The following is a 26798-nucleotide window of genomic DNA, read 5'->3' as shown; positions in this document are numbered from 1 at the left end:
ATGAGATGGAGGGATGGAGTGGAGAGGTATATGAGAGAGGGGGGTGTGAGCTGGGAGCAGGGCAGTGAAATGGCGAGGGACAGGGCGACATGGAGTCGATTTGTTTGTGGCCACCCCTTATGGGATTAAGGCATCTGGCAATAGATTTTTATTATTATTATCAGTGGTAGTAGTAGTAGGCCATTTTCATTATTGTATTACTACTTCTACTACTACTACTACTACTGCTGCTGCTATTGCTACTACTATGACTTCTACTACTACTACTACTGCTGTTGCTGTTGCTGCTACCACCACTACTACTACTACTACTACTACTACTACTACTGGCACTGCTACTATTACTACTTCTGCTGCTGCTCTTGCTGCTGCTGCTACTACTACTACTGCTGCTGCTGCTGCTGCTGCTGCTACTACTACTACTACTACTACTACTACTACTACTACTACCATCATCACCACCACTGCTACTACTACTACTACTGCTGCTGCTGTTGCTGTTGCTGCTACTACTGTATTCATGATGCATGAGTCTGAAGGTGTCATTATCGTGCCCTGGCAACCTACCCATCAACAGTGCAACCGATTTCATGTATAATATGATATGCATATGATTTGTGTCAAGTATGTTTGTGTATAGTAATATTCGTGTATAACGACTTGTGTATAATATAAAATCGGGCGCACTGTTGCCTGACAGGTTGGCAGGGTACGAGAATGACACCTTCAGACTTGCTCACCATGACTACTGCTACTACTAGTATTATTATTACTGTTACTTCTACTACTGTACTACTACAACAACAATAACTACTACTACTACTACTGCAACAGCAACACCTACTACTACTGCTAGTACAGCAACAACAACAACTACATTGTTACTGCTGCTACTACTACTACTACTACTACTACATGTGATTTTTTTTTTTTTCTTTTGCAGGTTATTGCTGAGACAGTGTATGACACATTGAATCATCTGGAGAGGAGAAAGCAACATCTGTTTTACAGTTTTTTGCATCACACCAAGTGCACTGTTGTGTGTGAAATCTTGCAGCCAGAAAACCAACATATTGTCAACTTAAGCCACCTATCAAAACCTCGTGTGGTTGTCATATCTTTCACCCCTACTGTGAGTGATGAGACTGCCACCAGCCTCACTGCCTTTCTCCCAGACACTGTACTAGACTTGGCCAAGGCTCTTGGGTTCCATGCAGCCTCGTATGAAGTCATTGTTTATAGTGACATTTTGCTTCGCAAAGAAAAGGTGAGAATGAGCTTAACTTTAAGTTTGTGGATGCCTCCGGAATGCATGGTGGTTTAATGTTTTAGCCATTTCCATCCAGTAATTTATTTTTTTGTACTTTGTTCATAATACTACCAGACTGTTTAATTAAATCGGAAATATTTCTTCAACCGAAGAGACTACATACTGCCTTAATTAACCCTTTAAACCCCTCACTACTCCACCCTATGGTTTTTGTCATAAATTCTTCAGAGTCTTTATTTGACATTTTTGGTCTAGAATTGTTGGTTTTGGTCAGGCACACCTGAAATCAACAACAGAAATCCCATTACAGTAAAATCTCGATATGATATAATGGACTTCAGTAGACTGGAATTCACTTTTATCGGACTTGAGGAGCTACCGGACTAAATTCCTATATGTTGGAAAAAGTCTGATAAAGCCAGAAGCAGTCTGGACTGCCTGACCACTTCAGCTATATTCACCACAATAAAGTAAATAAAAGACATGATTATCAGTGTATAGTACAGTAGCTGGAAAACAACTAACTAAAAAAACAAACAATAAGCCTTGGACAAGGACTGACCAAATGATGACGACCAAGGACCGGACAAAGGACATGGTTATCGGCACGTGAAATGTAAGGGGAGCGAATGATGAGGTGAAAGAGAGAGAGATTGTCCATGTGCTTGAGGGTACGAAAGTGGATGTATGTGGAATAACTGAAACAAAATGGAGAGGAGATAGTGTGAGAGAATGGGAGTATGAATGGGGTATATGTGCAGGAGTAGGTGAGAATGAGAGGGCAAAGGAAGGAGTATGTATAGTTGTGAGTAAAAGATGGAAGAGGAGCATAAGACAGTATGGATCAGTTGGGTCAAGGATTGTGTGGGTAAAGTTGAAAGTTGGAATACAAATGTGAGCGATTGTGTGTGTGTATGCACCAGCGCAAGATCGTGCTAGAAGAGTGAGAGAAGAGTTCTGGACAAATGTAGAAGTGTGCATGGAAAAGTTTGGAAGGAATGAGAGAGTGTTTTTGATCGGTGATATGAATGGTAAAGTTGGGAATGTGAAGGTGGATGGAATAGTTGGTGAGTGGGGTGTGCCTGCTGAGATAGATGAGAATGGGAGTGCGTTAGTGGACATTTGTGCTGGGAGGGGGTTGGTGATAGCCAATACCCTCTTCAAGCATAAAATGGTCCACAGGTATACATGGCGAGTGATGAGACGGGTGGGTGGTGAACTGAATGAAAGGAAGGCAATGATTGATTATGTGTGTGTGGATGAAAGGATGCGAAGATGTGTAATGGATGCAAGAGTTTATAGAGGTTGGGGGAGTGGACTTTCTGACCACTACTTGGTGGTGGCCAGAATTAGAATTCAAGTAAGATGGAGGAATAGAAGAGGGGAAAGACGAGAGGAAGGAGTAGTTGCAAGGAGAGTGGAAAGGTTACAAGAGGATGAGAAAAAGGCAGAGTATAAGAGAGAAGTGGAGGAACGATTGGGCAAATATGAATTGGAGCAGATGAGAGACGTGGAAGGTGTGTGTAGGATATTTACAGAAGAAATATGTGCAGCTTGTGATGTGGTGTGTGGAAGGAAGAGAAGACTGAGGGGGGTGCAAGGAACAGCGTGGTGGACTGAAGAGGTGAAACAGGCTGTGGCACAAAAGAAGAAAGCATACAATGAATGGATGAGAAATAGGGGTGTGGAAGAAGTTGAGAGGCGGAAGAGAGAGTTATATGTAGAAAGAGAGAGAGAGGTGAAAAGATTAGTAAGAGAGAGTAAGAAGAGAGTGGATGAGGAATTTGGAAGGACTTTGAGTGTAAAGTGGAGGGACTGTAAGAAAATATTCTGGAAAGAGGTGAAAAGAGTAAGACAGAGTGGAAGTGAAGTTAGCAGGGGAGTGAAAGATAAAAATGGTAGATTAACAGTGAAGAAGGGAGAAAAAGTGAGCAGATGGAGAGAACACTTTAAGGAATTGTTGAACATAGAGGATGGAAGTAATGCGAGTATAAGTGGCTGGGGAATGGCTGGGAGAAGGAGGGAGGTGAGAAGACAGGAAGAAATCAGTAGGATAGAAGTTGTGGAAGCAATGAAGAAAGTTAAATCTGGGAAAGCCCCAGGAATTGATGGAGTGTGTGGTGAAATGCTGAAGCATGGGGGAGAGATAGTAGTAGAATGGATGTGGAAGATGTGCAGATTGGCCTGGGAGGAAGGTAGAGTCCCGGAGGATTGGAAGTCAGGCATAATTATTCCCTTGTACAAAGGAAAAGGGGAAAAAGAAGTGTGTGGTAATCATAGGGGCATTTGTCTTAGTATAATAGGAAAAGTGTATGGTAGGATACTTATTGACAGAGTTAGAGAAAGAACAGAGGAATTAGTTGGAGAAGAACAGGAAGGCTTTAGGAAGGGAAGAGGTTGTGTAGATCAGATATTCATTCTTAGATCTTTAGTGGAAAAGTTTCTAGAGAAGGGAAAAGTTGTATGTGGCTTTCATGGATTTGGAGAAAGCATATGACAGGGTGGATAGACGGGGATTGTGGAAAGTGTTAAGAATATATGGAGTAGATGGGAAGTTGTTGAATGCTGTGAAGAGTATGTACGATGGTGCGAAGGCTGCAGTGCATGTGGATGGTGAACTAAGTGAATTTTTCTCTTTGAAAGTTGGGTTGAAACAGGGATGTGTCTTGTCTCCATGGTTGTTCAATCTGTTCATGGATGGGGTAATAAAAGAGGTACAAGGTAGGGTAGTGGATGTTGGAGTGGCCCTGGTGAGAGAGGATGGTGTTTGGAAACTCCTTGTACTGTTGTTTGCAGATGATACTGTGTTGTTGAGTGAAGACGAAGGGGAGCTGCAAGGCTTGATGGATGAGTTTGGGAGAGTGGGTAAGAAACGGAATCTAAAGGTGAATGTAGGGAAGAGTAAAGTGATGGTCTTTGAGAGAGGTGAAGTCAGTGAATGTACAGCGAGGTTGGATGGTGAGGAATTGGAAAATGTGAGTACGTTTAAGTACTTGGGTAGTATGATGAGTAAGGATGGAGGTTTGGAGGATGAAGTGCTTGAAAGGGTACAGCAGGGAAGAAAGGTTGCTGGTTCTTTGAAAGCAGTGATAAGAAACAGGGAAGTGAGCATGGAAGTGAAAAAGTTACTACATGACAGTACAGTATTATGATACCAACTCTAACGTACAGAAGTGAAGCTTGGACGTTGTTGGAAGGACATAAGTCAAGAGTGAGAGCAGTGGAAATGAGTTATTTAAGAGGAGCCTGTGGAGTTAAATGGAGAGATAGGCTGACGAATGAGGATATAAAGGAGCGTTGTGGTGTGGATGTGGATGTGATAGGAAGCGTTATGAGGAACACACTGAGGTGGTTTGGCCTTGTTGACAGGATGGAGGGTGAAAGACTGACTAAGAGAGTGTATGTGAGTGAGGTGGAGGGGGGAAGAGAGAGGGGGAGGCCGAGGATGAGATGGAGGGATGGGGTGGAGAGGTATATGAGAGAGGGGGGTGTGAGTTGGGAGCAGGGCAGTGAAATGGCGGGGGACAGGGCGACTTGGAGGCGATTTGTTTGTGGCCACCCCAAACGGGATTGAGGCGTCTGGCAATAGATAGATAGGTAGACAGTACCGCAATGATAGTCAAAACAGTGTAAAAACCGTTCATGCGATCCAGACTAATGTCTGATATATTGGAAAAAGTCCAGATTAGCAGAGGGAAGTCCGGATGTTGCTATTTTCGGAATTTCGTGTTTTTAGGAATGGTTTGGGCCCCAGTTAGTCCGTTATAGTGAGGTCTTACTGTATCTGACTTTGTGGGTTTTATTGCTGTATAACTCATAGAAGTTATTAGTGAGTTGCCAGGCCAACATGTAAGAAAGATATTTATTTTGAAAAAGTGTTTTTCAGTTATTTGTAGTGGGGGCACTCACCATCCACTCACTCGATGTAGTGCTGGTCTCGGGTGTCTGCCCTTTCCTCTCCTCCATCCTTCATTCCTTCCATCCTCTTCTGTCTTTCTTTCCTTCATTCTTTCCTCTTCTTTCTGCCTGTGGGTGACTCTACACTGAGTGACGAGCTAAATGGTTTCCTGTACACCTGGAAACCATTTACTACACTGGATGGTAACCATATAACCAAATTTTGGCGCTTGGTGGTTTAGTGGGTAATTACAGTACTCTGATCGGATTGAGCCGGTGAAGGTTTATATCCAGTGGGTGGTTGGGGTTTATTACTCACGTAATGCCACTCAGGGATGAGTGAGGCTGGTCACTCTCATCTTAAATGTCAGGACTAACTTGCCTAGCCCCAGGCTTCTACATTCCTCATGGGGCAACATAGGACTGGATGATGAACATGAAGATCTACTTGCCTAAATGTGTTGAAAGGTATATAGAATAGAAGACAAAATACAGATAAACTGATGTACAAAGGGGTGTGACTGAAAGCATTATGGTATTAATTTCCTTTACCACAAAATTTTGTATTATTTTAAAATTTTATCATGATGTGCAGTTTTTAGCCATTATAATACCAAAGCATCTTTCAGAGCGTTAAAAAAGTAACAATTGGTTCAGTAACTGAGAAGAAAACAGAATTTTGGTGCTCCTCAAAAAGGGAAATTGTAGAAGCATATGGGACAAGTACGGTATGATACACACCATATTCCGTCAGAAGTACAGTTTGGTCTCGTTATACGACTACATTCGTTATGTGATAAATCGCTGGAATGGTAATTAACAAGTTATTCCCCTTTTCCGGAATAACATTAAAAAATTGGCAGCAGTTTTACAAGAACGATATTTTTGATGGCCACCTCAGAGAATCATGTGTGGATATGGTGATGCATGCAAGCCAAGATGGCTGCCCAGTATATACATTCATTGTGAGTGTCTGCCTTTATTCATTTTGTGTGCTTGAAGTGCCACTGAAATACCATTGCCATCGCCAAATAATGGTGCAAATGCTTGGCAAAATAGTGCAGTTTGCAGTATTAAATGCAGTGATACCTTTTTGTATGTGGTAGGTGGTGGCAACCATCATCCACTCACTTGATGTAGTGCTGCATACATCTTCCTTCACCTTTATCAATCTCTTTCTGTGTCTGCCCTCCTCTCTTCCTATTTCTCCCATCTTTCCTGTCACTTTATTTTTATTTTTATTTTTTTTCCCAGATGGCTATACATTGAGTGACAAGCCAAATGGTTTCCTGTAACCTAGGAAATTATTTACAATGCTGGGTGGTAACCAGCCCATATGTGTCCTCTATGTTTTAGCAGATGGGTTGGCAGAGGGTATGTGCTCCTTCCCGTAAAGCATCAAATTCAAAGACAAATAGCCACCCCTTATGGGATTATGGCATCTGGCTGTAGATACATACCTTTTTGTGTGTGATATATAGAAGGTTGTGACTTTGAAATCGTTTCAACCTTACCTAACCACCTTCTCCCTGACTGGCCTCCAATCAGCAGAGTGAGGCAAGATGGTTGCCCAGTGTTAACATTTGCTGTGATCGTCTGCCTTTCGTTTAATTTTTTGCAAGAAAGGCCACTGAAATACCATTGCAAGTGCTTATCTAATACAGATACTTTTGTTCTTGCCTTACGACAGGGTTACATTCTGGTAGATCCATCATAAGTCAATTTGGTCGTAAGTCAAAAATACATATACAGTACTGTACAGTACTGTCAGAAGTCAGATATAAAGTTTTCGTTTTCGTTTTTAAAGGCTCCAACGTGCTTGCATGCGTTGGCCTTGGTCACCTAATGGCGGCTCTCCATGCTACACGATCCATTGCAGCCTCCCTGTTCAGTCCCATAACCCTGAGGTCACACTTAATGACCTCGTCCCATGTCTTTCTCGGTCTACCCCTCGTAACCCCACCCCCAATATTAACACTTCTCACCTTCCTCACCCAATTATCATCCCCCATCCTCTCCACATGTCCAAACCATCTCAATCTACCTCTCCTCATCACAACACTAATACACTCCAGTCCCATCCTACCTCTCAACTCTTCCATCGTGAACCCAGCCCCCCCAGACCTTGGACGCGGGGACGCACTACACATCCACCTAATCATTGTCATTTCTGTACGTCTGAGCCGGCGAATATCCTCCTCCTTCACTGCCCAGGTCTCACTACCATACAGCATTACACTCCTAACATATGCTGCATACAAGACCCCTTAGCCCGTAGGGAGAGTCCTCTCAATGTCAGGAGAGGCAAGAGCTCCCTGAACTTCTTCCAACCACTTCTCACCCTAGCCACAGAGCTAGCTCCAGCCCCACCTGCAGCACACAACATCTATCTATCTATATACCTAGGCTGCTTCCCCCAAGGAAAGGGAGGTAGCCGAGACAGGACGACACACTCCCCATTTACTCATCCATTCAAACACATTCATTCGCATCTTAGCCCCAAAGGGGAGAACGGACAGATCCTCACCGCACCACACCGCACAAGGGTCAACTGCGCAATGCAATCAGTGACATCCGCAGCAGGGCCCGACAGCAGAACTGGTTTACCCCTGCCACATCATAACGGACCCATCCCCTTACCCGCATCTGACCTGACTAGCTGATCAAACCAAATGTGGGAGAATATCCCCTCAAGGCTGCGTCATCACTTATTCATTCACAATTTCTCTCCATTTATTTCTGTCACACACAGCCACTCTTCCTTGCTCAACAGACATCCCTCTCGCATCCAGCGCTCTCTTCACTCTGTCCATCCATCCTATTCGTGGTCTTCCTCTCAGCCTTACACCTCTCACACCAGATCTAGTTATCTTTTTCACCAATCACTCATTATCCATTCTCTCCATATGCCCAAACCATTGCAACACCCACTGCTAAACTCTACCGGCCATCTCCCGAACAACTCCAGGTCTCCTTCGCACTTCATCATTTCGCACTCGATCCATACGCGTCACTCCACACATACTCCTCAGACACCTCATCTCCATTACATTCAAACTTTTCCTCTCTGCTACACCCATATTCCATGTTTCAGCCCCATATAATGCAGTTGGTACCACAACACCCTCATACAGCCTTCTCTTTACATCCATTCTAAGCGAACGACATCTAAACACTTTTTTCATTCCCCCCAGCACCTTTCCTACTTCATTTATTCTAAACTTCACTTCTGCATCTATTCTTCCATCCACAGCAACATGTGACCATAGATATTTAAAACACTACCTCCTCAAGCAACTCGCCATTCAAAACTATATTCATCCCCCTACCATCTACCAACCTCGTACACTTCATCACTTTACTCTTATTCTCATTTACTTTCAATTTCCTCCTTTCACACACCCTTCCAAACTCCTCTACCAACTGTCTCAATCTCTCCTCTGAATCAGCCACCAGTGCAGTATCATCTGCAAACAGCAGCTGCTTCAGATTCCACTCTCCACCATCAACATTCACCAGACTCAGACCTCCACCTAAAACTCTTGCATTCACCTCCCTTACAACACTATCCATGTAAATATTAAACAACCAAGGCGACATCACACATCCCTGTCGCAGCCCCACTCTCACGGGAAACCAATCACTCACAGCATTTCCCACTCCTACACACGCTCTACTATTTACATAAAAACTTTTCACCCCTTTTAGTAACCTACGATCAAGTCCATACAATCTTAAAACAGACCACAAAGTTTGTTGAGCGTTGTAGGTAAGGTGTATGGTAGAGTGTTAATTATGAGAGTTAGAGAGGGTACAGAGGGAGTGATTGGTGATGAGCAGTGTGACTTTAGGAGAGGGAGGGGATGCGTGGATCAGGTGTTTGCTGTGAGACGTGTGTGAAAAGTATTTAGCGAAAGGCAAAGATGTGTTTTGGGCATTTATGGATTTAGAGAAAGCTTATGATAGAATTGATAGGGAGGCTAAAGCTAGTACATTCATACTTATCATCCTTGCCTTCATACAATGGGACCACACAAGCACTTGCCCAGTCAACTGGCACCATACCTTTCACAAAGCACACATTCAACAATCTTACTAACCAGTCAACAATAGTCACTCCACCACCCTTCAGGCATTCCACAGCACACTCATCCATACCTGCAGCTTTCCCTGTTTTCATCTCCTTTACTGCCTTCTCCACTTCCTCCTTTGTGATCAAAGAATCATTCAACTCTCCCAACACATTTATTCCTTGCACCCTTCCATCTGCCACAATCTCAGCCACCCTTTCCTCCTCTACATTTAACAATCTTTCAAAATGCTCTGCCCATCTCTTCCTTACTGCATCCATCTCAGTTAACATCCTTCCATCCTCTGCTTTTACTCGTTCTTCCTTCCCAGACTCTCCCTTTCGCACCCTTTTCACCTCCTTCCAAAACATTTTCTTATTCTGTTGAAAATTCTCAGTCAGCCGCCTACCCCACCTCACATCTGCTGCCACTTTAGCATCACGCACAGTCCTTCTCGCCCTATTCCTCTTTTCCTTATACCATTCATATGACATCTCATCCTTCCTCTGCAGCCACACTTCATATGCACGTCTCTTCTCAGCCACAGCCATACTTACTTCCTCGCACCACCATTCACTTCCTTTTCTTACACCACCACCCACACGTCTCACACCACACACCTCTTCTGCATGCCCCACCACAGCACTCTTAAACAACTGCCATTCCTCCTCCACACTGCCATTTTCCCGATCTTTCACTGCTTTCCACTGATCTTTCAGTTTCTCCTGATACTCTGTCTTTTTCTCTCTTTTATCCAACTCACTCACTTTCAAAACCTCCCTGCCACACCTAACCCTTCTAGCTCTCACCCATCTCTTACCTACTCTTAACTTTCCCTCCACCAGGTAGTGATCAGACATACCTCCACCCTCCCCTTTCAGAACTCTCGCATCCAACAATCTTCCTATTACATTCCTAGACACAACCACATAGTCCATCAGAGCTCTATCAACAACCCTTCCACCCTCGTGTCTCACCTATGTATATTTATAAATATCTTTCTTCTCAAACAGCGTATTTCCAATCATCTCTCGCTCAACACACATCGTTATCATTCGTTCCCCATTTTCATTTCTTCCAGGCACACCATGCATACCAACTACACCTTCAACTGCTACATTTCCCACTCTAGCATTCAGATCTCCCATCATTACCACATTCACATTTGCTCCAAAACTCTGCAGACACTCATCAACATCATTCCAGAAAGACTACCTCTCTTCTTCATCCCTTTCACTACCAGGCCCGTATGCACTCACAGACACCCACAACTCATGTTCAAATTTCGCTTTCACCCACATCAGTCTCGATGACACCTCCTTCCATTCAATCACACACTGCAGTACTTCCGGACTCACTAACAAGGCCATACCTTCTCTTGCCCTTCCTCTGTCAACAACTGACAATCTTTCATTCACACTTCCAAACATAGACTCACCCTTCCCATTCATCTTCATTTCACTCAAAGCTAACACATCCAACTTTCTTCTCACAAACATTCTCCCAATCTCCTCCCTTTTAGCCTCAATCGTACAACATCCACGCACATTCATAGACCCAATCTTCAGGGTACGGGGATAACTCCATCCCCCATCCCTTTCTCTGACCTGTCTCTTTTTAGGAACTAAAAAACAGAGGAGGGGGGTCCCTGGTCCCCTCACCCTGCCCCTTTTAGTCGCCTTTTACGACATGCAGGGAAGACGGTGGCAGTATTTTTCCTAACACAACCTTGCTGCAGAGTAGTAGTACCACTCCATAGTGGGGCCAGATTGTGTTCCCCCCACCACAGGGGGGACACAACATGTCTCCCAAAAAACAAAACTCTTCCACACACTCGAGATTCACCAGCAAGTTCAATTCTTTCACGTCTGACAATCTCCACCTGCTTTCCCCGACGCACCGTACACATAAAATCAGCATTATCTTGCAGTCTACCTCTGATACCACTACATCTCTTATGCACCCATTTATCACAAACACTGCACAAGATGGAATTACTTCCCACGCCCTTGTGGCAAACTGCACATGGCCACTCTCCCTCGTCTTTGACAGTACCGCCACCAACCCTAGATATCATCACTTTTGTTTTATTTGCATTTACCCTTAAGCCCTTGTGCCCCATACCATTTCTCCATTTCCTAAACCTTTCCTCCACCTCCCTTTCGTTCTCTGCAATCAACACCAAATCCTCAGCATACAACAACTCCCACGGGAGTCCATTTCTAAAGTCACGTGAAAGGGCTTCAAGTACCATGATAAACATGGGACTCAAAACTGACTCCTGATGCACACCAACATTCACGGAAAACCCATCACTCAAATCTCCATTCACTCTTACCTGGGTGTGAGCACCCGCATATATAGCCATAACCACCGTAACCAGCCACTCCTCCAAGCCAAGCTTTCTCATTGCCCACTACACCACCTGTCTAGGGACTCTGTCGAATGCTTTTTCCAAATCAACAAAAACAAAATAAAGATCCATTCTCCTACCAATATATTTTTCCTGAAGCTGTCGAACAATGAATATTGCATCAGTGGTCCCCCTACCTGGCATAAACCCAAACTGCATCTCATCAATATTCACTCTTTCTCTAATCATTCCTTCTAAAACTCTCTCCATTACCTTCATTATCTGATCTAAAAGCTTTATATCTCTATAATTTCCTCTTTCCAGGGCATCACCCTTCTCTTTATACACATTTACAATTACACTCTTCAGCCAGTCATCTGGGACAACACACTCATAAATAATCCTATTTATCAGGTCACTGACTAACCTCACCCCTATATCACCTGAGGCCTTCAACATTTCGGTAGTCAACCCAGACACACCTGCTGCCTTCCCCACCTTCATCCTGCCTATTGCCTCACTCACAGTAGCAGCATCAATCAGAGGCCAAGGGTCAGACACTGGATCTGCTGGCTCCAAACCTTCTCTGTCCCAGTCAAACTCCTCATTCAACAACCAGTTATAATGCTCTCTCCATGCATCTTTAATATCCTCACTGTTCACCACTACCCTTCCTTCATCATTCTTCACACACTGCTCACCTATAATATCCCGATTATCCCTCTTCTCCTGACCTGCCACCCTAAATATCATATTTTTCCTTTCCCCATGATTTTGGTTATCAAGTAAAATTCTCTGTGACTCAGACTTTGGCCTGTATACCTCTCTTCTAGCCCTCTGCTTGGCAGCCAAATATTCCTCTTTGCTACCACCCTTCTTCCATTCCTGGAAAAGCCTTTTTTTCTCCTTAACTGCAGCTTCTACACCCTCATCCCACCACCAAATTACTTTATGTCTTGGTGGTCCTCTTGTCCAACCGCATGTAACATCAGTAATTCTCAAGAGATTGTTCTTGATGGCTCTGTACTGTTCATTAATGCCTCTGTCTACAGCTCTCTGTTCAGCCACCACTCTCCTCAACTCGCTATAGAGGGCATCCCTTACTACTTGGTTTTTCAGCTTCCATATTTTCTTCCTAGGTACGTAAGTCCTCTTTTTCATCACTCGTTCTTTAAGCATCATGTCAGAAATCAGTAGTTTGTGCTGCCGCACACACTCCTCACTTCCTATTACTTTAACATCCCTTACTAACCTCCTGTCGGCCCTCCTAACCAGAAAATAATCTTATATGACTGCTATTTTCCCCAGACTCATACGTAATTAACCTACTGTCTCTTTTCCTAAAATATGTGTTGCACACAATCATGTCCGTTGCCTCCCCAAACTCGAGTATCCTTTCCCTTTCTGCATTCCTTATACCATACGCACATCCCCCATGCACTCCTTCATAACCTTGTGCTGCTTCACCTACATGACCATTTAAGTCCCCTCCCAAAACTACTATCTCATCATCCCGCATACCACCCACTACATGTATTAAATCATCCCAAAATCTATCTTTCTCTTCTTCATCCAATCCTGCCTGTGGAGCATGTGCCGATATAATCGCAGCTATCCTTCTGCCAAACAGAATTTTCACTACCAATATCCTATCGCTTACTCTCATAACATTCTTAACATATTCCACCCATTTCTCCTCAACCATCACACCAACACCTCCATATCCGTCTGGCCCCCCCTTGCCAAAACAACTTATAGCAACATTCCTTCCCAACAATCATTCTGGCTGATCCATCCCTGTCGGACTTCCTGCAAACACGCCACATCCACCCACCTCCTACTGAATGCCTCAACGACTTCCCCCACTCTTCCCCTCAAACTTCCCACATTCCATGAACCCACCCTCATCCCCTTGGGTGATTTACTGTCCTCAAGCTTGCTTTGAAACTTTTTCTTGTGTTTTGTCATATTCAGTATTAATAAAGGGGGATAGACATACCACAGGCCCCACTCACTGCACAGTCCCAGGTCCAGGCAATGGATCTGGGACCCCTAGCCCACCAGCTTGCCAGTGGCTGTGGTAGTGGCCTCGGGGCACCCTGCCAGGACAGCTGCAGGGACACCCTCCAAGCTTGCCTTGGCACTGCAACTATCCCACCATTATACACCCACTGATAGGGCAGCCTCCTGGGGCCCTACTCCTAGGTTCGGGCCCCTCTCTATTGGGCGGAAGCGGCAGCCTGGGAACCGCAATGCCCTGTACCCTCTAGCACAGGCCTGAGCCCCATCTCGCCCTGGACCCACGATCTATGCCGGCGAAACCCCCATCACGCCTCCCCCCAGAATTCTGCCACTAGGTAGCGGGGGCAAAGTTTTCTGGCTGCATGTCCTTGCTGGCGCCAACCCCCGTAACGTAGTGGGATACGTTGTGTGAAATATAAAGTGCATGTGGTGTAGTGCATAGGATAGTTAGAGGAAATGTTTGGGAGAGTATGCTGGTCTACTCTCCATGTTACTGTCACACTGAAAAGGTCAGCAAAGGGGATGGTTAGATAGCTAGTGAAACAGGAGCTTCAGCTCTCCCTATCACCAGCATTCCCATTCCCCTCAGGAGTATCACCCTGTTCGGCCCGTGCTACGGCCTCCTCCTACAGTACACATTGCAAAGTCACACATATGCCCAAAGATTTTCAATGTTAATAAGATGCATAAATACTGCAAATAACTGTTACTCAAAATATAGAACAGTACAGTATTTAACCCATTCCATGCCGTTTCCGTATACATACGGACATACCAATAGTGTCAAAATTGCCGAGTCCACATATGCACAAACTAACTCATAGTATCCTAAATTACCAAGTCTGTATATATATGGACACGGTTTTCCTTACATTTGTGTGAAATTATTTGAGTCTGCCCTTAGTGTGTGACAGGAAATGGGATGACAGACACCCCTCCACCCATCTCATACCTTATACCAATAATACCTGTATAATATAAGAAAGAAAAAGTGAACGTGAAAATACGTAAAATTATCACGGAATCCCAACTTCCTATCATCACAGTTTTGATTGTGGCCTCAGTATGTAAACCAGGTTGCATTTTCATACTACAGGTACATGCATCCACCCATTCCACTCCAGATTGGACAATCTATCCACAACAGCTGTAGGTGGTATCTGAAAGTAGCCGTCTGACGCAAATCTGGGCTTGCTTTTTTTTTTTAATGTGTCCAACTCTGGGCATAGGCTTCACAGCCTGCTTTCAATGCCCAGTAGTCCTCTTACATACCATACACCTCTACATGTCACCACTTCGGCGCTAACACCCACCGTTCATACTGAATACATGCTAGGGCTCTCTCATACAGGACTGGTGTATTGGTATTAGCGGGGGTATTTTCATGACATGTCAGCGGGTCTTCTGGTAGATCAGTAAAGTCTGCAATTATTAAGTTCAAATCCTTGAACTGCTCCCTGCCCCAGCGGGGATTTGAACCTTGGTCCGATAGGACTGCAGGCCACCTCTCTACTGACTGAGCTGGACCAAAATGCCTGTTTTCGGATGGAAAACAGTCAAAATGAGCACTCTTAGTATTGCTAGGCTTATTTTGACCACTTTTCAGGTCTATTCATGGGGAAAAAAAAAAAAAGTTGAAAATGGCGGGCACTGTGGGTCACACAGTCTCCCAAACCCTTGACACTGGGGGCCAAAAAGTCGACAAAGGCTCCAGCATGGAACAGGTTAAATAACCTTAGAACAGCAGTATTAATAAATGAATAGAAAAATTCCTCCAAGAACACCTTAGCTGCCTTCATGTCAGCATTAGCAGCCTCAACACTCATCTTGACTTTATGGAAGGAAGAATGGTTTTTAAACTACTTAAACCAGCCATGGCATGCATTAAACTGCGCATCACAATGAGGGCCAGCATGTAAAGAGAAACTGTAAACAGTAACATATAGCAATAAACAGTACATTCATATATCGATAACATAGCTATTTATTATAGCTGGAAAGTATTATAAATTGGATATTTAGTACCATTATTCTTATCGCTGGCAGTGCAGTCAGTTTGTTATGTGCACGAGCCATGAGAATGCTGCTTGGCCTGCTGCTTATGAATACAACTGCTGTCGGTTATGACTCAGAGTACTGTACTGTACAGGAAAACCCCAATATAATGGACTTCAATAGACTGGAATTCGCTTTTATCGGACTCGAGGAGCTACTGGACTAAATTCCATATATCGGGAAAAAGTCCAATAAAGCCAGAAGCAGTCCAGACTGCCTGACCACTTCAGCTATGTTCACCACAATAAGGTAAATAAAAGACATGCTTATCAGTGTGCAGTTCAGTATTATTATATATATTATACCATTTGATTAATGTAGTGGAGTTATAACACAGTACAGTACCGCAACGGTAGTCAAAACAGCTTAAAAACTGTTCATGTGATCCGGACTGATGTCCGATATATCGGAAAAAGTCCAGTTTAGCAGGGGGAAGTCCAGATGTCACTTTTATCGGAATTTCACATTTTTCGGAATGGTTTGGTCCCCAATTAGTCCATTATAGTGAGGTCTTACTGTACTTGTGAAGGCTTTATGGGGCCTTTGTAGCTAGTGTGAAACTGGTCGTAAGTCAAATGATCATAAGTCAAGGACTGTCTGTAATGCAGTGTGTGATATTAAGTTAAGTTATACTATACCTATTTGTGTGGAGTGATCAACTAGGCCCTCCAGCTGTCCCCCCACCTCCAGAAGGACCCTTAATGACGATTTGTGCCAGCATAGGATGAACTTAAGGTGGGTGGCAGAGGATTTTTAAGGCATTTTAGGTTTTGCGTTTCAGGTCGCCCTCCCTAACCCCATTGAACCCATTATATATATATATATATATATATATATATATTTATATTTATATATATATTTTTTTATGCGAGGAAGAAGGAACCAAAGACAACGAGCCTGTAATTATTGTTCCTTCCAAGAGAAAAACAAAATATAAGAGAGAGCCAAATTCAAGATCCAATCATTTCGAGATGCCTGGACACACTGGTTTGAAAGACTGGAGATCAAAGGAAGCAGGAAATACAGACAGAGGGAGACAGTTCCAGAGTTGACCTGTTGCATAAATGAAAGACTGGGAGTAACGGTTAACTCTTGCATTAGAGAGTTGGACAGAAAAGGGATGAGAGTTTGCTGCTAGACGGGTGCTGCGCGCCCGTCGTAGAGGTGGAGGAATGCATGCAGACAGTTCAGAGGAGCAGTGACCATGGAAGTAACATTAGAAAAGAGATAAAGAGGCAACAGTGCGACAAAGAGACAGAGGTTGAAGGGAGTCAGTAAGAGGAGGAGAATTAATGCGACAAAAAGCCTTTGACTCCACCCTGTTTAGAAGAGCTGTATGTGGGGAGCCTCCCCACACATGAGAGTTGTACTCCACACAGGGGCGGATAAAACCCCTGTATAGAGTCAACAATTGTGCAGGGGTAAAGAAGGAACGGAGGCAGCTTAGCACACCTAATCTTTTGGAAGCAGATTTTACAAGAGATGTAATATGATCATTCCAAGATAAGTCCCGAGTAAATGAAACCCCAAGCATATTCAAAGATGATGCAGGATTAAGCTGAATATTATTAAACATTAATGGATATACCTGCGGAATATTTTGTCGGGTTGATAGGTGTAAAAACTGAGTCTTAGATGCATTAAAAACAACCAGATTATTTTTACCCCAGTCAGAGATACGAGCCAAGTCAGACATTAGATGTGCCATAGCCTCGTTCCTTGTTTGTTGAAGTAACTGCTGAGATGGACGTTGCTGGAACCGAATGGAAAGGTGAAGGGTGGAGTCATCAGCATATGAGTGGATAGGGTTAGATGTACAGCTTAGAAGGTAATTGATGAATAAAAGGAAGAGAGTTGGTGATAGGACAGAGCCCTGAGGAACACCACTGTTGATAGATCTAGGAGAAGAATGATGGCCGTCTACAGCAGCGGCTATAGAATGATCAGAAAGGAAGCTAGAGATGAAGGCACAGATAGAAGGATAGAAACCGTAAGAGGGCAGTTTGGAAATTAAAGATTTATGCCAGACTCGATCGAAAGCCTTTGAGATGTCAAGTGCAATGGCAAAGCTTTTGCCAAAGTCCTGAAAGGAGGATGACCAGGAGTCTGAAAGGTAGGTGAGAAGATCGCCAGTGGAGTGTCCCTGATGGAACCCATACTGACGATCAGAAAAAAGGTTGTGATAGGAAAGATGCTTTAAAATTTTTCTGTTAAGAATTGACTCAAAAACTTTTGAGATACAGGATGTTAAAGCAATTGGACGATAGTTAGAGAGTTGGGAATGGTCACCCTTCTTTGGGACTGGCTGAATGAGAGCAAACTTCCAGCAAGAAAGAAAGGTATAAGTTGATAGACAAAGGCAAAAGAGTTTGCCTAGGCAGGGTGTAAGCAGTTCTTGAACAGGAGGGACTCCATCAGGCCCATATGCCTTGTTAGTATTGAGGCCAGTGATGGCAGAAAATACATTAGCTGAAGAAATTTTAATGTCAGTCATGAGGAAGTCAGAGGGGGAAGTGACGCAGGAAAAGCACCAGAATCGTCTTAGGTGGAATTGGAGGAGAAAGTCTGAGCAAAGAGATCTGCTTTATCATTAGAAGAAATAGCTACAGAGCCATCAGAGTAGAAAAGAGGAGGGAAGGATGATGAGGTAAAGTTGTTAGAAAGGTTTTTGGCAAGGTGCCAGAAGGAACGGGAAGAATTCGAGTTTGGAGAGTTGAGAGCTTTTAGTATGGATGAAATTATTTTTAGCAGAGCAAAGAACAGACTTAGCACGATTCCGGGCAGAAACATATAAAAGATGTGATTCAGGGGTGGGTTGGCTGTGGTACCTTTTATAGACCCTCTTCTTGTTGCGGACAGCATTAGAACAAGCGTGATTAAACCAAGGCTTTCTTGCATTAGTCAGAGGATATGAGAAAGGAATGTATGCTTCCATGCCCAAGAGAATAACCTCTGTAATGCGCAAGGCACACCCAGATGGCTCCCGGCCATGGAAGGAATAATCATTCCATAGAAAATAAAAGAAGTACTGCCTGAGGGCCTCCCAATCCGCAGCTCCAAAGTGCCACAGATGTCGTTTCTTTGGAGGGTCCACAGGCCGTACCGGAGCGATAGGACAGGTTAAGGTGATAAGGTTGTGATCGGAGGAGCCCAATGGAGAGAGAAGATTAACAGTGTAAGCAGAAGGATTAGTAGTAAGGAAGAGGTCAAGTATGTTGGAGCTCTCTCCAAGGCGGTCAGGGATACGGGTAGGGTGCTGTACAAGCTGCTCTAGGTCATTAAGGATAGAAAAGGTGTTGGCTAGTTCACCAGGTGGATCAGTGAAAGGAGAGAAGAGCTAAAGGTGGTGGTGAACATTGAAATCTCCTAGAATGGAGATTTCAGAGAAAGGAGAAATAGATAGAATGTGTTCCATCGTAGAAGTAAGATAGTCAGAGAATTTTTGATAGTCAGTAGAGTTTGGAGATAAATAAACAGTGCAGATACATTTAGTCAGAGAATGACAGGAAAGCCGAAGCCTGAGTGTAGAGAATTCAGAAGAATCGAGTTCAGGAACATGAGAACTAGATAGGTCGTTGCGTACATATACGCACCATCCACCTTTGGCTTTGAAATGAGTATAGAGAAAGTAGGAGGATACAGAAAAGGGTTTGCTGTCAGTTGCCTCAGACAGCTGAGTCTCAGTTAGAAAAAGAAGGTAAGGTTTAGAGAAGGAGAGGTGGTGCTCAACAGAGCGAAAGTTAGAGGAAAGGCCGCGAATGTTGCAGAAAAGAAGAAGAAGAGAGTCAGACAGTGGTTTCAGGCAGCTCGAGTCATCACCGGGAGAGGGGCAGAAGGTGGGGGCATTTATGGTCCCCTCCCCTGGGGACTCCAAGGCCACGTGTAGTGCTGCCATGACTTTTTTTTAAATATTGGAAAAGGAAGTGTAGTGTGTGCTGTGCATGTAGTTTGGTGTTGATAGTTAAGAGAAACTTGTATTGGAGAGCATGCTGGCCTACGCTCTTTGCTACTGAGACACTGTAAAAGTTCAACAAAGGGGGATGGTCGGGACCTAGTCCCGAGGGCTGATGAAACGGGAGCTCCAGCTCTCCCTGTCATCAGCTTTCCATCCACCTTGGGAGTACTGCCCTGCTCGACTGGTGCTAATCATTGTGTGATAAGTCTTCACTTGACATAACCCCATCGCATAACAAGACCAGACTGTATAGTGTTCTCGCTCATTTGCAAGAAAAGATATGGTATTGAGTAGGTTAATTAGAACCAAAGCATTTCCCATTATATTCTTTTTTATGGTATTGCTCTGTAGGAAATTTATTATTATGACCCACAGTGGGAGTTGGGCTGGTGAGTGGGGGTGCCCATCAAGCACTTACTTGATCTAGTGCTGCCTACTTCTTCCTTTATGTCTTTCATTCTTTTTATGTGCCTGTTCCTGTTTCTCCCATTCTTTCTGTCACTGTTTATTACTGTTTTTCCATATCAGGGGCTCTGCAGTAACTAGCCAGATGATTTCCTATAACTCAGGAAACCAATTATTATGCTGGGTGGTAACCACATAGCTACATAATGGGGTGATGTGAAGCCTACTATGGTTCCCCTGTTAACAGGGTGGAGTGACACAGTTGCGGGATCCACCTGGGAACCAAACCTCCACACTAATACCCTTGTCTCAATGTGACAAGGTAGTGCCAGTCACATGGGAACATTGGTTCACTGCACTGGGTGACCCTGCAGAGGCAGTTGCACGCCTGCAGTTGATGGATATGCTTGATCAGACGGATTGGGGTATCGCAACAACTACCGTGGAAGTTGGCATTTGCTTACTGTACAGCAGTTATAGACTTAGAAAAGAATTATGAACAAGGTTATAGTCAAGCATTGTGGTAAATACAGTACCATACAATGCTTAGAATGTATGCATGGATTGATATATGGTAGGCTGTTAATCTTCTCACATGGAAATCTGTTTAATGATGATTTTTTGACTTGTTGGCCATCATCAGTATTCAAGATCCATCATATTCTCTTCAGATTTTAGCACTTCTGGCAGTTCAGAGGCATCCATATATGTCTTTTCTACTGTCATGCATGCAGAAAGTAGTCTTAGTTCGCCATAAGGAAACCCACCAATGGAAAAACTATCAGTGTCAAAACCACCAGGAGATTCTAGAGATGTGCTCCAAACATTCAGAATTTAAATTTTATAATTGAGCTTTGCACTGATAAGTGTCTTCTGCATCAGGGAGTTTCTTCTGTGTAGAATAAAGTAAAATATGATGATGATGATGTTCCAGATTTTATGCTGTATGCTCACAGTAAAATGCCCATTGAGAAAATTATTCTAATCCTTTTTCCCACCAAAACATGGGAGTTCAATCAATCAATCAATCAATCATTTCCTGTGGCACCATCGGGGATGCATAGGGCCTCGATGAACTCACACCACCACATCCTATCTTGTGCTAACTCCTCAAGATCTCCCCAGCACTCATCTCCAGCTTCCCGTCTCATTGTCCTCACCCACGTCTCTTTTGGCCTTCCTCTACCTCTCCTACCAAGTGCCACCCACCCTGGTGTACCTCGTACTATTCCCTGTCTCCTATACACATGTCCTAGCCACTTCCATCGTGAGAACCTAACATATTCATCTACCGGCTGCACTCCCGTTATTTCTCTAATTCTACTATTTGGTATCCTTTCCCACCACTTAACTCCTAATATTCTTCTAAGTGCTTTGTTTTCAAACACCAAGAATTTATTTTCCATAGTCACTGTGCTGTACCAAGACTCGTGTCCATAAATTAAGATACTCCTAACCATTACCTTATAAAGTTTGATTTTTGTATGCACAGAAAAATTGTTATTATTCCAAATATTTTTAAGCATTCCCATTGCCTGATTAGCCTTCTTTAATCTTTCCTCGAATTCAAAGTTCAAAGAACCATCCTTGGCTAAATAAGTACCTAAATATTTAAACCTATCAACTTGCTTTACAACCATACCTCCAATTACACATTCCTGCGCATTTTCCATATTCATATTGATTATTTCAGTTTTTCCACAATTAATAACCAAACCCACCTTGCGCCCTTCACTCACCAAACAGTCCAACACTCTCTGCATCTCTTCTGGCCCATCACAAATCAAAACTATATTATCTGCATAATCTAAATCCAAAAGTTTCCTGTTCTCTCCCCAAAGTATACCTGCACCGGTTTCTGTTCCAACGCGTTTCATAATGTAATCAATGACCAATATAAATAGTAAAGGCGATAGAACACCACCTTGAATTACTCCGGACTTGACTTCAAACGAATCACTCAGACAACCATCAACCATCACTTTACAAAATGTGTCCTCATGCATGTTCATAATGACCCTCACAAACTCCTCTGGTATTCCATAATGTCTCATGATCTTCCCCATAGTCTCTCTCGAAACACTATCAAAAGCCTTTTCAAAATCAACAAAACAAAGACTTAACGGTACTCTCATTTCATTAACTTGCTGCATCAAATGCCTAACTATAAAGATCTGATCATTGCAACCACGTCCCTTTCTAAAACCAGCCTGTTCATCCCTCAGAATACTCTCAACCACCGGCTCCAACCTATTTAACAACACTCTACTGAAAACTTTCAAAGCTATCGGTGACAAAGAGATTCCCCTCCAATTACCACATTCACTCAGGTCTCCCTTCTTCGGAACTTTAACAATTACACCATTCTTCCAAACTGATGGTAGTAACCCCGTCACCCAAATCTTATTGAATAGCTTGGTCAAGATCATTATTAATCTATCCCCCTCCACTTTAAACATTTCCGGAAATAAACCATCCTCCCCTGGTGCCTTATTATTCTTTAACTGATTTACTGCTTTCTCCACTTCTGCAAGCCTCAACTCTCCTGTTTCTATATTTAAATCTTCCTGAGCAGACGGTATATCCTCTTCTGGTGGTATTGGTCTATTAAGAACTGTCTCAAAATGCTCTTTCCATCTGTTTTTAATATCTTCATCTTTGGTCAATAAATTTCCTTCCCTGTCTCTAACTGGTATTTCCTTGCGTTTACCTGCATTACCACTCAGTTCTCTAATCGATTCATATGCTATTCTTTGACTCTGTCCATCATTTTTTATTAAGATTTCAGTCTCTGCAACCTTTTCATCCACACATCTTCTTTTATCTCTCCTAGCTAACCTTCTTACTTCTGAATTCAAACTCCAGTACGCAGCTCTCGCTAATTCAATCTCTCGTTCAGTTAAAAAAAAAAAAAAGAGAGAGAGAGAGAAATAGCTTTATTGTGCTCATGTAGTCACGGGCATATGCTTGAGCTCTCGTTCCCTCTTATTTGTCATAAAAAGCTGTCTTGTTATGATAGTACAGCATTTGAAAAAAATCTGTCACATAACAGTTTACCAGTTAATGAGTCAGTTATAACAGGGTTTAATTGGGATACATTTTGGCCAAGGGTCACCCACCCAACAGTCTAAAAATAGGTTTCCAACACACCTTAACTGGTAGTTACAGTATTTCACTTGACTGCACATCACTTGTCGCTTACAATGAGTACTGTATATAAACTAGTTTCCAGCTCACCCGAGCTGGTAGGTATTTCACTTCACTGCCTGTCATTTGCTTCATGACCTCCAGCACCACAATATTGTTCCATCAGTGGTGGGAATGTACCTGGTATAAACTGAACTCGAAGGCCATTTTGGAACAAACATAATTGTAAGCTTGTCAGCAGTCACTTAAGTGAAAATAGTAATTGTACAGTGACCAGTGACGTTTCATATGGGTTCATATTGACTGAATAAGCAAAATTGCAATTATATATCAAAAAAGGCCCAAACTTTTTATTCATCATGTAAGTGATTCATCCCATACCAGTTCATCATAAAACAACGGTCTGCTATTAGAAATTATCTCATTCTCTTGACTTCAGTTAACTGAGAATCAGATTGGATGTTAAAACAGATACAGCTGACGGACTATCAGTACAGTGAGTCCTTGAAATACGAAAACTCAAAGTACGAATTTCCGATGGTACGAAAGCGATAAATGTAGGACAAATTCCTCAATACGAAAGTATCTGTCTCGATGTTACGAAAAACAATACGAAAGGAAATACGAAAAATTCAAAATGGGCGCGCTGCACAGCGCCGCACTCGCTTGTGGCGAGAAAACGAACTAACCCCTCTCTGGTAAACACATTTTCGTACGCTTCCCAGTCAAGTCACGTCTGTCCTCTCCTGTCAGCTTCGCTGTAAATTACACTGTTATTCGCTGTTCTTCACCTTTTCGTCTTTTTACCATGCCTCCCCAGCGCCCTGCATCATCTCCAGCATCCGAGGAACCAGGTGCAAAGAAGAAACAGCATCGTACTGTCACTCTTGAGAGGAAATTGGAAATAGAGTAGTTAGATTGATTTATTTACCTGTAAATGTACAATGAAAGACACAACTATCTTCCCAGTTCAGTCTGAAGAATATTTACACCAGGCGAAATGCAATGAAAACCCTGTTTCTACTAGTGCGTGTTTCAAATGGTTTGATTTTTCCACGCTATATTCGTCAGACTTTGGGAAGATACTTGTGTCTTTCATTGTACACTTGATGCAGCAGAAGGGCCTTATCAGTTCAATGCATAATCCTCCAGCTTGTTTCTGTAATTTTCAAACAACTTTCAGTTTGGCAAATTACTTTTTCTTATTGAAAAATTTCCTCCCCGTTATTATCATCACTTTCCCCTACGATCGTTTCCAGCGTAGTGGAAGAAACTAAGCGTGCTCAAAGGTGGATATCGTTTCCCAATTTCCCAAGTGGAGGTTAGGTTAGATCAAAATTATTAGGTACAGATAAGCTCAGTTAGGCCGGGTTTAGTTAAACACTTAGAGAAGAACAGTCCTTTCCGCCATTATGTTAACAAAATAAACAAGAGTTGTCACACCAGAACAGCTAAAAATGACGGGGAAACAGATTTTATAAGAAACGTTTACTGTATTTACCAACCCAGAAATAATCTGAAAAATTTAACAGACTATCAGGAAGAACTGATTTGGTAAGATGCTTTTACTGCTTAAAGTAAAACGTATGTTTAGCCCCCTCAGTGGGTGTGGGTTCAGATATTTGTGTGCTCCCGTGGTCGGCCTTGGGACCATTTTTTCAAAGTTCTAAAATCAATTTCTTTTTCATACATACGTGAAAAGATTCGGCTGGCGCACCTGGCTTTTTTTTTTTTTTTTTAATTATTATTATTTTTCCCCCTAAACCCATCCTAAGATTTGCTATGGTTCGTGTAAGAATTAATAGAATTAGGATGCGTATTACATCAGCATGTATACATCAGCCGAAAACATCTGGGACGAAGTGAACTGTGAACGCCAGACTGCTTGAGGTGGTAGAGTAGGGTTGTGTAAACACACCAGTGACCCTCATTCCCTTCACATAATTGCTCGCAGTTTTTTTTTTTTAGCTCACTCTAACTCAACGTCACTGACACCAGTACAGTAAGGCGTTGTTCAGGGCCAGCAGCTATGAATGCGATAATGGAATTCATTATTGTTTGTATCAGTCCTCTCTCTTTCACTCATACACATAAGAACAAACAAAAGAATGAGCAGTAAATGTACACTAACTCTAAGGAGCAGAAATAACTGTGCTCAGTCGGTCCGAAATATGTTGGGAAGAGTAATACCGAACGAAGAATGTGGAACTGAATGCTAACCTACGAGAACATGTGGGACGAAAGAGTAATTTTTTTCTGATTAGCAAATACTTTTGTTCCATATTGTCTCTTAAAATTGTAAAACCCATAATCTTTCTTGTAAGCATACAGCCTAAAGACCATACCAATTCAGTTCATATTCCTCTAGTTTGTCTTCTGTATTTTTCTGACTATTTTGAGGGTGGTAAATTATGTTCTCTTGCTGAAAGAAACTTACTCAAAGTTAGGGCACATGTAACATAAGCATGTAAACATCGGCGTGGAGTGAAAAGAATGCCTGACTGATGGGATGGTCGAGTAGGGTCATGTACACACACCAGTGACCTTCGTTCCCTTCCCGTAATTGTTCGCAGTTTTTTATAATGCCCTAACTTAACGTCATTCACATCGAAACAGTGAAGTGTTGTTCAAGGCCGACAACTACGAAGGGGTTAATGGAATACTGTATGAAAAATTCAAACTGAGCACAGTGCATAGCACCTCACTCGCTTGCCGAGAGAAAATGAACTAACCTCTATCTGGTAAAAAATTTTTCGTGCACTTCTAAGTTGAGTCCACGTCCCTCCTCCCCTCACAGGGTCGCTGTACGTGAGGATATTTTTGCAGCCCTTCACCTTTTTGTATTGTTTTGCCATGCCTCCCAAGCTTCCTGCATCATCTCCAGCATTGGAGGAGCCCGCTGCAAAGAAGCAGCAGCACCGTACTCTAATTCTGAAAAGGAAATTGGAAATTATAAGACCCCACGAGGAGGGGCAGGGAGTCTTGGAGATTGGGCATGCTTTAGGCCTTGCTGTTTCAACCATTGGAACTGTGACGAAGAAAAAGGAGATGTACAAGAATATGGCCACCTTCTCTGCAGTTGTATACAGGTATTGTTTACTTCTTAATATGGGGGGGTGAAGTTTAGATGGGGGTCCGAGGGGATCCTGGGACGCATCCCCCCATTTATATGTGTATTTCAGCGGGGAAAGTCGTTCCGATATACGAAATTTCGAATTATGAAAGTTTTTTTTTTGGGGTCCCTATCTCTTTCGTAGATCAAGGACTCACTGTAATTGTAGGGAAGCTTGATCTGATGAAGCTGAAAATCCATTATATCTGATGATCCCCCCATCCCCCCCCACCCCCAGGGTGGGATTTTGAGCACTTGTATGAAAATATATGAAAATAAGTGAGTACAATAGCATTTAGTAGTGCTGTATTAAAAATGAAAAATATATCTATTTTACCCTAACTTGGCCCAAAATTTCTCTATCTGACTATCATAGCCCGATGCCCTAATCCCACAAAGGGTGGCCATAGACAAAATGCCTCCACGTCGCTCTGTCACCCACCATTTGACTATCCTCCCCCCAACTCACTCCCCCCTCCCTCATATACCTCTCAACTCCATCCCTCCACCTC

General features: G+C 43.0%; 1 protein-coding gene across 1 annotated transcript in view; it reads left to right on the top strand.

Moving 5' to 3' along the window:
* The window catches only part of LOC145410739 (uncharacterized), a 256684-nt gene that overhangs the window by 158411 nt on the left and 71475 nt on the right, over positions 1-26798 (top strand). Inside the window, exon 6 of the mRNA XM_080280844.1 lies at positions 944-1267. Within this exon, the coding sequence (XP_080136970.1) occupies positions 944-1267 (324 nt within the window). The remainder of the gene's footprint in view (positions 1-943; positions 1268-26798) is intronic.

The sequence above is a fragment of the Coenobita brevimanus genome, chromosome 86 (assembly GCF_032717465.1).
Source record: "Coenobita brevimanus isolate Jiangsu-jjx chromosome 86, ASM3271746v2, whole genome shotgun sequence".
In the NCBI taxonomy this organism is placed as follows: domain Eukaryota; kingdom Metazoa; phylum Arthropoda; class Malacostraca; order Decapoda; family Coenobitidae; genus Coenobita; species Coenobita brevimanus.
This window is presented reverse-complemented; position numbering and strand designations above follow the sequence as displayed.